Source organism: Microtus ochrogaster, chromosome 1 (genome assembly GCF_000317375.1).
Source record: "Microtus ochrogaster isolate Prairie Vole_2 chromosome 1, MicOch1.0, whole genome shotgun sequence".
Lineage (NCBI taxonomy): Eukaryota > Metazoa > Chordata > Mammalia > Rodentia > Cricetidae > Microtus > Microtus ochrogaster.
The window spans coordinates 10,303,084-10,315,938 of record NC_022009.1 but is presented as its reverse complement, the minus strand read 5'-3'; the positions used below and the strand labels follow the sequence as shown (position 1 = coordinate 10,315,938).

At 40.2% G+C, this 12,855-nt stretch overlaps 1 protein-coding gene across 2 annotated transcripts in view; it reads left to right on the top strand.

Moving 5' to 3' along the window:
* Arid4a (AT-rich interaction domain 4A) overlaps window positions 1–12,855 on the top strand; it is a 66,658-nt gene that overhangs the window by 35,829 nt on the left and 17,974 nt on the right. For both annotated transcript variants that reach the window (XR_003376952.1, XM_005343189.3), the window contains exons 12-16: window positions 5,473–5,545; window positions 6,398–6,492; window positions 6,582–6,679; window positions 7,502–7,733; window positions 11,198–11,448. Coding sequence is in view for 1 of the 2 variants with exons in the window: in XM_005343189.3 (XP_005343246.1) it covers window positions 5,473–5,545; window positions 6,398–6,492; window positions 6,582–6,679; window positions 7,502–7,733; window positions 11,198–11,448 (749 nt within the window). In the remaining variant the exon portion in view is untranslated. The remainder of the gene's footprint in view (window positions 1–5,472; window positions 5,546–6,397; window positions 6,493–6,581; window positions 6,680–7,501; window positions 7,734–11,197; window positions 11,449–12,855) is intronic.

Here is a 12,855-nt window from a genome sequence, read left to right as displayed (position 1 = left end):
CTAGCCTAGACGAACGCAGTGGCACCTGAGTGTACTGCACGTCCACACGTACCCCCTCCATTCCGTTCTCTGCACTAGATCTGATGCCAGTTTTTTAAACTACTTGTGATCCCTTTGGGAATAAAATAATTTTAGGGCACAAAAGAGGCTGTGGTTTTTACCTTTCTGAATTGAAATATTTCTGAAGCGTGTTATGTAATACCATCTCTTTTTCAAAGCATTGTGCTGAACATTACTTAATGTCACATTTATTCCAGGTTTATTTATTCAGGTAATTTACTGCTGTCTGGGCTCTTGGACCTTACACAAATATTGCCAACTTAATTTTTTAAACTTATTTTTCTCTTGTTTTGTATTTACTTATTTATGTATGCATTTATTTGGGTAGAGGAGGCAGGTGTATGCTCTATAGTCTGTCTCAAGGCTGAAGGACTGCTTGCAGAAGTTGGTTCTCTCCTGCGGCTTGTACTCAGTGCTTGGTAGCAACCACTCTTCCTGAGCTGTCTCACCAGCTCCAGTGTATTTAAGACAGGAGCTCTGGAAGCCAAGGCCATCCTCAGACTTCAGCCCCAGCTGACAATGACCTTGAACTCTCCTTCCTTTACCCCGCGCCCCCTCCCCAGTGCTGGGTTTACAGCTGTCTCCTACCACTCCCTGCTCAACTGTCAGCTTTTATGATTGAAACTTTGGAGATAGGTCTTTGCTGTTCATCAGAGATCAAGATTTTAATCTCTCCCTCTCTTTCTCCCTCTCTCCTTTTATGAGATGGGGTGTCGCTGTGCTGCCCAGGCTGACCTTGAATTCCTGTGCTCCTGCAGTTCTGGTTCTGCCTCCTGAGTAGCTGAGACTGCAGTGCACATTACTGTACCAAGGTTTATTTATTTTATGTGTATGAGTGTTTTGTTGAATGTATGTACATGCTTGGTGTCCACAGAGGTCAGAATAAGGTATCAGGTCCCTTGGAATTGGAGTTACAGATGGTTGTGAGACCCTGTGGGTAGTGGGAACCAACCCTTTTCCTGCAAAAGCAACAAGTACTCTTAACGACTGAACTATCTTTCTAATCATTTTTTAAAAATTTAAAAGATTTTTCTTTTAAATTGAAGTCTTTATTAACTAGTTGTTGAGGTGTTGTGATATATCTGCTGTATTCTAACATTTGCCACTAGTAAGATACACCTTTTATTATCACTGTTAAAGTACGTAGCTCTGTAGTTGAACAAGTAAAGATGAGCGACCCAATATTTTCTGCTTATTTTTACAGACTTGTTGATTTTTAAATGAGAACTGCATAAACATATAAACACAGAGAAAGAGAGAGAGAGAGAGAGAGAGAGAGAGAGAGAGAGAGAGAGAGAGAGAGGGGATTATGGAGGGAAGTTAGACACATTATGGTTCCTTTAAAACAGACTCCTACCCTCAGCGCTACCCTCTATTTTTTAGTTTTTCTTGTGAGAATACTTAGGCTGGGCTCTCACAAGCACTTCAGTTTTTTTTTTCTTTCTTGTGCTGTAAATGAACCCAAGGTATGCCAGGGACTTTGTGTCTCATCCTTTCTCCCCAGGGTACCTGGGCAGCTAGCACTAAGAGCCTGGCCCATATTAAACCCTCATCACCTAGTTTCTGAATAAATGAATAGATGTGGATTATATAAAATCTTGGGAAATTCCTGTTTGAGGCAAGGTGTTGGACTGTTGCTTGAAGGTTAAGTAGAACAGTCTTTAACACAACTTTTCTTCAAAATACCTCTTCTTAGACAGTGTACTCTAAGTAATAGTGTTCTCTCTCTCTCTTTCATACTTTTGTGTGTTTTTTTTTTAATAATGTTTTTCTTCGACCAGTTTGAGATAGTTTTCTGGACCTTACCAAAGAGTCTTTAACAATGCTTATTTGTAATTGGCCCACTGGAAACCCTTTAATAGCTTTGAGCCCATGTCAGATGAACACAAGATTTTGGCATTGGTTTTTGTTGTTTTGTATCTTTTCATTCCTGGCCTTTGAACGTCTGGCTTTCATGAATTAACCCCTGTTGACATTTTTATTCTCACTCTCCTGTGTTTCATATCTCCCAGTCACCGCCCAGATACTGCTCGGAAGCTCCTGCATCGTTGGGCATATGAGTCAAATGCTGGCCTTGTCTTCCCGTTTCTCTTCTCACTGTTAACTGTCACAGGCTGAATACAATGAAAATTGAATTGGCGGTGGTGCTCACCTGTAATTGCAGCACTCTAGTCAGAGGCAGGAGGATAGCTATGAGTTCCGGGCCAGCTTGGATACCTTTCTGACTTGCACCTTGTATTACTTCATTTGTGGCTCATGCTTGTAATCTCAGCACTTGGTCAAAAGGATTGCCACTAATTCCAGACTAGCCTAGATTGCAGAAGAGATACTGTCTCCAAAATTAAGAAAGAAGGAAGGAAGGAAGGGAAAGTAAAGGAAGGAAGGAAAAAAGAAAGAAAGAAAGACAGACAGAAAGACAGACAGAAAGAAAGAAAGAAAGAAAGAAAGAAAGAAAAGAAAAAAGAGTAACAAATGACGTTTGTCTCCCCAATAAAGTGGTATAAAGTCCATTTGTCACTGGAGTCTGTGCCTTTTCTGAATAAGCATTCGTTTCCAGGTCCACGTGAGAAAGGTGCGGGTGAGCAGTGGCGCATCACCTGTGTCGTGATTGTCTCGAACCACTCTTATTCCTTCGCGTTTTCAAGACTTGATGCAGAGGATTGGTTGTTAGCCAGTGTGAAACACGGAAGAAAATCTTGTCAACTCACTTGCAAAAATGTCCTTTCATCACACAGGGGTTGTCTAACTATGTGCGGCCTTCACAGATTAAAGCCATGAATAAAGTAACGATGATCCAAAGCTGACAGTCTCCTCAGCACTGCCAGCCTGGAGAAGAATGAAAGAAAACACCAACTGCTGGGCGATGGTGGCTCATGTCATTAATCCCAGCACTCAGGAGGCAGAGGCAGGTGGATCTCTGTGAGTTCGAGGCTAGTCTGGTCTACAGAGCTAGTTCCAGGACAGCCAGAACTACACAGAGAAACCCTGTCTCAAACAAAGAAACAAACAAAAAAACCACAAAAGAAAGAAAGAAAGAAATTTATACTGTTCCTAGGCACCACTGTATTCTAACTTAGTATTTCAGGTAGTTGTTTATCTGTCTGCCTCATGAGTGTTGGGATTCAAGGCGTGTACCACCACCTCCCGGCTTATAAATTTCTTAACATCATAATCATGTTACATGTGTCGTTTGTGTCCTTAGAGTCCCCTCCTTGCGTGGCCATTTTGACTGATGCTTGACTACATGGCCAGAAGTCTGACAATTCAGAGTCCTCTACCTTTCCTCTTCCTGCCCTTTCCCACACTTAGGGCCTGAACAGTGCAGCCCCTGGCTTCCCATCTGGAAAGAGATGCTAGAGGGGTGAGAAGTATGGAGGTGACAGCAAGCCACAGTAGCAGATCTGAATCCCAGACAAAAGGCTCACAGGGAGGCATTTCCTAGTCTATGTAACACAGCTACTTAAAGTTATGGTGAAGAATTCCTTATGAGATTAAAGAATTTCATTTTTTGCCAAAATTATCAGGTAAATTTAAAATGCTGTTTTTGGCTTATTTATTTTTTGGTGGAAATCTCCTTTCAAGAAAATCGACATATATAAATTAAATTTCTTACTGATTTTATTTTTGTATCTTAGAACTGCACCTAAACTTAAAATTTCATGGCATGTTTCCTCACAGAGCCTAAAATACTCTTTATTTATCCACTAACTCAATGCGTTTAAGCTATCAATTTTTAATCTGTAAAAATTATCCTCAATCATGAAGAATTTAGCATAGTTTGATATAACCTTATTTGTTTCCCATTTATAATTAGTGGGTTTATTTTTGTTTCCTGTGCTGGGGAACAAGTTTTATTTTATATATTTATATTTTTTTCAAGACAGGGTCTTATGTAGATCTGGCTGTTTTAACACTTACTGTGTAGACCAAGTTGGCCTTGGAGTCACAGCGATCTGCCTGCCTCCTAGATTTTATTATATATTTTAATCAACTCTATGTTCATTGATCCTGGGAATAGTATTAGCTATTAAGATTCTTAAAGGATAACATGATTTTTAAAGTGCCTGTTGCTTTCTAGATACTGAATAATCGATATTTATTGCCTGAACATCGCTTTTCATCTAAACATGGTTTGTAATAGGCAAAAATCTGAATTATTCTCATAGAACACAGTAATCTTCTAATGTCATGATCCTTTATATGTAAGAAACATAAGCGTTTTATTAATTTCTCCACAGTACTGCTGAATTTTCAATGATTTCTGTAAGTCAGGTGTGGTGTATGCCTACAGTCTCAGCATGTGGGAGGAGAGAGCAGGAGGGTCAAGAGGTCAGCCTGTCCTGCCTGTAACATAATCTCCAAACAACCAGAAAAGCTGTGCATATGTGTTGATAGGCAATCTGTCATTCTGTGTGTGAGCATGCGTGCTATATGATATGTGTAAGCAGGAGGACAGCTTGTACCATCAGTTCTCTTTGGGTACAAGGGCTGAACTCAGGTTGTCAGGCGTGGTTGTAGTGCCTCTGCCTAAGGAGCCATCTTGACACCCTAAGGATATTTTCTTTTAAATCTATAATAGTGTTATAGACAATAGTATTAGATTTACATAATTAATAAATAGGAACACATAAATAGGTGGTTTTTTGAAATTTATTTTCTATAGACGCACACACGATTAAGTAATTATGTGTTGACTTTCTTTGATTTACTTTGAAGCAGAGGTAAGGAGTATCCAGCCTTTTGGCATTGTGACATGATGCTGTCTATAAATGCCTTAAAGGGTTACAGTGGCAAATACAGATGCCATCCAAGGAAAGCACTGGAGAAAAGCGGGCTAGGGGGAGATTAAGGAGGTGATGAGGTCTGCGCCAAAATACAATTTATATAGCTTTACTTCGATGAATTCCGATTAATAATAAAATAGTCTCGTCTAAACAGAACACCTTTACCACTGACATTACAGTCTTTGTTTATATTCATTCAATGATACTGTTTTCTATAAAAGTATTTTTTGTCATTATTGTGTTTATCTTTCAATATAGTTCTATGGGCCATATGACAGTTTCCCCCCCCCCCCAATAAAGTCAAATGAGGTAAAACCAGTCCTCTTGCTACATTCTGGAATATTTTCCTCTTAATTCTTATTAGTCTTTAGACCATGCTCAAGGCAGAGTCAGAGTGGAAAGTGGAGAGAAGGGAGTAGCCTGGCCTACCGTTGCCACAGAGCTTTGTTATCAGAATGTGAGTTAGGAGCGGGGCATGGACACAGTGGTGGAGCACGTTTCTGGCATTTGGGGGGGCCTAGAGTTTGAACAGCAAAAAACCTGAAAGCATTAAAATGTGACTACCAGGGGTTCCTGGATTCACAAATAACATCGTATTTCTTTCTGTTCACTGTGCTTGTGTTTGCAGCCTGAGGAAGAACCTGATCCTGAAGAGAGGGACAACTTCCTGCAGCAGCTTTATAAGTTTATGGAAGACAGAGGTATGTCATTTTGTGGCTTTATGTTTGAGGTATGTACATCGTTTCTGCTGTATTGGGAGTGCCACATAGTCCAGTAAAAGCCTACGGATCAGTCATACCTGATGGTAGTTAGATATTTGGAATAAAGGCAAACTATTTTAAGTGGAATAATAGGAAATCAGTATTTACATAGTTAAATCTGATCTCCCTGGTATTTATTGGAAGATTAAATTAGTCAGAAGTAGAAAGTGGCCAATCATAATATTTCTCTGTGTAGTTATTAACTACAATGGTAATGCTGGACTCAGCCAAGTAAGCCCATGTGATCCTTGGTCTCCACAAGCTAAGGATAATGAACATCGGTTTCTTTCTGAGTGGGACAGGATTTCCACAGAGGTAGAAGAAATGGAACTTTTGGAAATCGTCACACTGACATTTTTTTAGTCCTAGAAAATCCTCAGGTAATTTGGCCTAGCCATTCTGGAGTTTTGAGAAGTAATCCCGCAGAGAACCGCATGCAGCTTTCCATGCGGCTAAGCAGCAAGGATGGAGCTGTAGCCTTCCTGCTTCGTTTGCTCATGCTGTACTGAGCCAGCAATGCCAGCCACACGTAGCAACCTCAGTTTTTCACTTAGTTTTAGCCATTTCACGGAATAGAGGTACCTTGATAGAAGGGCAGAACTTCTGAAATCCATAGAGCCCGCGTAACAGTACAAGGAGCACAGAGAAGACTTTGTGTCCTACGTGATTGAAGGATTTAAATGCACACCTCCGCTTAGGGGATTTTGCTGAATTGGAGGCCGATAGCCTTACTTTCAGATGAGTAGTTTTCGTGTGACTGAATTCTTCATTTTTCCCTCTGACATTAAAAAGGTACTCCAATCAACAAACCTCCTGTTCTGGGCTACAAAGACCTCAATCTCTTCAAGCTCTTTAGACTGGTCTACCACCAGGGGGGATGTGACAATGTAAGTAACCGGTGTTCTGCAAGTACTGTTTGTGCGAAGAACACGGAATGCTAGTGTCCTTTGATAATTATTAACAAAATCTTTTTCAGATTGACAGTGGTGCTGTATGGAAGCAAATTTATATGGACCTTGGCATTCCAATTTTGAACTCAGCTGCTTCCTACAATGTAAAAACTGCTTATAGAAAGTAAGTAGTCCAGCTTCATTAACGAATAAATGTCAGCCAGGCATGGTGGTGGCGCACACCTTTTATCCAAGCACTCAAGGTAGAAGCAGGTGGATCTCTTAGGCCCACGTGTTCTGCAGAGGCTTCCAGGACAACCAGGGCTACACAGAGAAACCCTGTCTTGAAAAACCAAAAACATAAACATTTTCAGGGAGCGGGTTTCTTTTAATGCATTAGCGCTCCAAACAAGGAACATAAGTGTTCACTTTAGGCTGGGAGATTGAGAGTTTAGAGCCCGCTCTCTCCACTTTCCATGTGATGCTGATTTCCTCTTTCAGGGTTCTCATTAGCTGCAGTCCAGCATGTAGGCTGTAGCTCTGGTTACATACATGTTCTAGATCAGCGGCTCTCAGCCTTCTTAATGCTGCGACCCTTCAATGCCGTTCCTTATGGCGAGGTGACCCCAACCAGAAAATTATTTTTGTTGCTACTTCATAGCTGTAATTTTGCTACCGTTCTGAGTTGTAATGTAAAGATACGTGTTTTCCAAAAGTCTTAGGTGACCCCTGTGAAAGGGTCATTCAGCCTTCAAGGGTCATTCAGACCCACGGGTTGAGAACCTCTGTTCTAGAACAGTGTTCTGAGATGACTCTGTTAAATTGTAACCGTCTCAGGTTCTCTGGACAATATTTTAGTTTTTGGTACCTCTGTTTAATTGTATCAAAGACATTCAGAGAGTACTAACAGACAAAGGATGCTTTTTAATTTTTACCATTTATTTACCTTTTATTCACAATAAATGCAAAGACTAGGAGTTCTTAAGATGAAATATTGTGTGTTTAGATATCTCTATGGTTTTGAGGAGTACTGCCGTTCTGCAAATATTCAGTTCAGAACTATTCACCACCATGAACCCAAAGTAAAAGTTGAGAAAAAAGACTTTGAAGAATCCATGGAAGAGGCTCTAAACGCGAACCAGGAGATGCCTTTGATGGAGGTGAAGAGTGAGCCCGAGGAGAACACCGAATCCAGCAGTGAGAGCGACAGAGAGGACACAGAGCAGAAGTCTCCAAGAGTGAGTTCTTAGTGGTTTCATCTGCTACAAGCATTCGTTTAAAAGTTTTATTGTGGACCTTTAACATATATATATGCAAAACTTTGTGACATAGTCCTAGTTTGTGTTATGGTAATTAGTAATGTTGCAACGAGGTTATCAGCAACCTTTTCCTGGGTACGGTTAACACATATACTTTCTCTACTTAAAAAGCCCCCTCCCCCCCCCCAGGCATGGTGGCTCATGCCTATAATCGCAGCGCTCAGGATCCTGAAGCACAAGAGACTCGTCCTGTGTTCAACCTGGACTGCACAGAGTGGTCCAGGCCAGCCTAAACCAAAGCATGAAACCCTGTCCTCAACAACCAAACCAAGTGGAAAAAATACACACATGTAAAAAACTCACTGTCTTCTTTCTGTGACAGTCTGCTCAAGTCTCTGTCATCTGACTCAGTCCCATGTACTCTTTCTTCTTGCTAAAATGTTACCTCAATGAAACTTGCACTGGTTGCACTATTTACAATCACTGCTTTCCTCCCTTCTCACTCCTCTTAGCTGGAATGTCTGAATTGATTTTTTTTTTTCTCTTTCTCTCCCTCCGTACCAAGGTTGCATTGCTTGAAGGCTAGGATGAGTGTTGAATTTGCTTATTGATGTGATCCCATGCTTCTAGAATAAAGAAGCACACACAGCACATAGGAAGTGCTTATTAAATAGTTGAGTGTATAGTCTCTTGACAGTTCCTGTGCTCCGACTGTAAATCTATGTGCATACTATGCAACTTTATTTGTTTGTACATTGATTTTATCTTCATATTTTCTCTCTCTCTAACACACACAGATACGCACGCATGCACACCACATGCGTACATGCACACATATATGTTCACACACACTGCCCCCTGTATTTCTCTTCACTGACTAAACATAGATAAAGGATTACCATTCAGTATTCTGATCCATGCCCAGTGATAGCTACATAGCATGATTTGTCATTTTATGGATTGCCATATGGTCAAAAAAAAATTTTTTTTTGGGACAGGGTCTCTCTATTATGTATCTCTGGCTGTCCTGGACCATGCTGGCCTCAGACTCACAGAGATCTACTTACTTCTGCCACCCTAGAGCTGGGTGGGATTCAAGGCGTGCAACCATTATGCCTGACTTTCAGTTTTTAATGCATCCTATTTGTTGGTGAAGCCATATTTAATGGAAAGGAACAGTGAAATTTTTCAGAATCTGTGCTTTTGTGGAGGGGTTGCTTTTCTCTCTTTTTAAAAGGGTTTATTTTTATGTGTATTGGTGTTTGCCTCCTGTATGTCTGTGTGTGTCACCTGCATATCTGGAGCTCATAGAGGCCAGGAAAGAGCACCAGATCCCCTGGAACTGCAGTTACAGATGGTTGTGAGCCACCATGTGAGTGCTGAGAATTGAACCTTGTTCTTTGCAAGAACATCAAGTGCTCTTAACTACGGGGCAGTCTCTCCAGCATCTAGAATTAGAATCCCTGTTTTTAAACTGACAATTCTCTCATCTAATAAGTGAAATATTTTCATGAAATGTGTACATCTAAGTTTTTTATTTTTATTTAAAAGTTTTGTTATTTTATTTCTTTTAGTTTTAGAGAAAGAGACTCATAGCTCAAGTTAGACTCAACTCATTATATAGCTGTGAATAACTTTTAACTTCTGACCCTCCAGCATCCATTTTTCAAATGTTAGGATTACAGGGGTGAACTATACCATGCTTTAATCAACTGTTAGATTTTTGTTTGGGGGGCTGTGAGTGTGTGTGTGTGTGGTACATGCACATGTCTGCAAATGCAGAGGCCATAGGAGGATGTTAGATGTCTTGCTCTGTCCCTCTCTGTCTTAGTCCCTTGAAACTTGTTCTCTCACTACCTGTAAGCCGGCTGTAGCCAGTAATTCCTAGTGACCCTGCTGTCTTCCCCTGACCCTTCCTCTAATTCCCAGCACTGTGGCTTTTTTTTTTTTTTTTTTTTTTGAGGTGGGTGCAAGGGATTTGAAAGGGATTTGAACTCAGGTTGTCGTGCTTGCACAGCAAGCCCTCTAACATGCTGAGCCACCTCCCCAGCTCCTTACTTACTTTTTTCCTTTTTCTTTTAAATCCCCCAATTCTAAGTGTAGGAGGGATGTGTTCTGCCATCATGTTAGGTAGATCTGCAGAATTGAGGTCTTGAAGAGGCTCACCAGTGTCAAAGCCAGTTGGCCTGCTGGCGGTTTGATGGAGGCTACTGGAGACAGTAGTGCCTCTTCCGGCCCAGTGCTGCTCTGGATACTCACTCAGAGAAATCTCACTTTTTAATTACTTTGTTTGCTTGCTTGTGTGTGTGTGTGTGTGTGTGTGTGTGTGTGTGTGTGTGTGTGTGTGTGTTTGACTTGTGTGTGGAGACCCTCAAAGTCCAGAAGAAGATGTTGGATCTTTTGGAGCTGGAGTTAAAAACGGTTGTGAGCCACTTGGTAAGAGTGCTGGGAACCAAACTGGGGCCCTGTGGAAGAGCAGCCTGTGCTCTTGAAGCCCCAAAATCTCACTTTTTAAACATTGGTGCCATTGGGTCCTTAGTGTATAATCACACACAAATATACTGATATTTGATTTTTATTGTAAGAAAATATATTGAAATTTGACTTTTATTTTAATAAACAATAAGATTGGAGATCACAGACCTTTCAATGAGGTCATAAGTTAGGGGAGTATATTTATAAAGGTTATTATTAGTAACAAACATTTTATTTAAAAAACATTTACTGTGTGTGTGTGTGTGTGTGTGTGTGTGTGTGTGTATGAAGGTCAGAGGATAATTTGTGGGGGTGACTTTTCCTTCCACCACGAGTCCAAATAAGTCATGAACCATGTCACCAGGCTTGGTGGCAAGTATGTACCTTTTCTCCTTGGTCCATCTGGCCAGCCCAACATAATTATTAGGAAATTTTATCATTAACATATAGATAGTTTAATTTTTTTAAATCCAAGTTCCCAGGTCTTTTAGAACGGGATAAGGTTAAGGGTGGTGCCCTTGGGAAGAACACTTGCTAAGCCTGTCCAAAACCCTGACATTGCCAAACAGAGTAATGTTGTGAGCAAAGATTTTATGGGGGTTGCTAGGGTGCTAGGTGCTGAAACCAGCTCTGTGCACTTGGAAAAAGGTTCCATTCACACTGAGCTGCACTCCCAGCCCTAGGAGATAAGACTTTCCTTATGAATACACATAATAACTTGTCCAGGGATCATGGTAGTGTAAGGCATAATTAAAATTTACACAGAGAAACCCCATCTCAGATAAAAAAAAGAGCGAGATTTATATTGATGAGTCACTTACTTCCAAAAGATAGTCCAAATGAGTTAATTGTTCTGATTCATACTCAAGCCAGGAAGCAGCTTGCTCACTACTGTAGAGGCTTCAGTAAAAGATGCCTTTCTCCATTTGTAGTATTAGCTCTCTAAAAGCTTTTATCCCCTCTACTAGGGGCGAAGGAAAATTGTTCGAGATGCAAATGCTATTAAAAAAGAAATAGAAGAAGAGAAAATAGAAGATAAATTCATCAAAGATGATACAGAAAATAAGGATGTCGATGAAGACTATGAAACAGCAGAGAAAAAAGAAAATGAGCTGCTACTCGGGAGAAAAAGTACACCAAAGCACAAAGAGAAGAAACTTAAAAGGCCAGAGGCTTCTGAGAAAGACTCAGATGAAGAGGAAGAGCCAAGCCAAGAGAGGTACATTGTCTTATGTCTGTTCTCCAGAGGCCCTTGTCGGGGGTCCAGCAGCACTCTGTTCCTGCTTAGAGATTCAGGTGTGAGGGAATGTCTTCTTATTGGGACTTCCGTTCCTCTTGTCTAATGAAGGTGAGACACATTGTGAAGATGATGTGTATTGCCTTTCGGAATTGGAGAATATACTGGTCGCACCATTGTAATAGCACTTGTGCCCTAAACAGTGGCCTCAAAGAAGGCTGCGCCACCCAGTCAAAAGAAAGGTCCTGCAGTTGACAGCAGGGAAGGGAGCTGGAGAAAAATGGAGGAAGTGGACAAGAGGAAACAGCGACAGCAAAAATTCCATTTTAAAAAAGGTACAATGTGGGAAGCTAACAAACACATGGGTGCAAGGACTAGCAGATGTTTCTGTGTGTTAGCTTGATTTAAGACAGTTTTCTTTTTCAAGTTACTGTATTAGAGTGAGTGGCATGCACCCCTGATTCTAGTTTGGAAGATACATTCTTGCCCCACATCTCATCCATAAATTTCAGCTTTTTAATGTCCATTCTATTTGCTGTTGAGTGAAAACTGTATTTTTTTCCATGTATTAGACTTGCATGGATCGAAGAGACCTAAAAATATCCAAAAATTAGGCAGTTCAGCTAGATAAAGTATTGTCTCACCATTTTATATAGTGGGCCATTTTGTACATGTGATCAAATGAATTTACTAATTTTTAGGTAGTAATTAAAAGGAAGTTTTAGAACAACACCTTAACACACTTACTTGAAAACAGGAACTTTTCTCCAGTTGTTTTTTAGTTATTTTATTACATAATACTAAGTTTTCTAGAAGTTTGAGATCTTCAGCCAAATTTGGGGACAGTGGGTTGCTGTGCCCGAATGGTAGCTGTCACCATCTACAAATAAACCATTGGGAGCATCAGTGTTTAGGAAAGGAAAGGAGTAACTGGCGAGTAGGAAAGTTGCTTGATGCTTGGTGGGTAGGCGTGTGAACCGGTGCGGTTGTCTTTGAAATAGTTTAGTTTTAAAAAGTTCTGAGCGAAGTATAATTAGGATTTAGAAAGTAGCAGGAAATAATTGGGAGCTGAGAATAAGGAGTACAATATTTAAATATTTAAAACACTATCAAGGTGAGCTACTTAAAAGAGGGTCTAATTTTAATATTGAGTCTATATAAATAACTATGTGGCTAAAATACTTGACGCACAACTATTAGAACAAATAGTTTAATCTTCAATGTGAAGGATAATTTTCTATTTTATTAAATAAAAGCTGAGTATACAAACAATTAACAGTACATAGTATCTGTATCAGGAGTCATGGAGATTTTTATTTGTGTTTTGGAATGATTTCTTTTTTTTTTTTTTTTAATATTTATTTATTTGTTATGTATACAATATCCTGT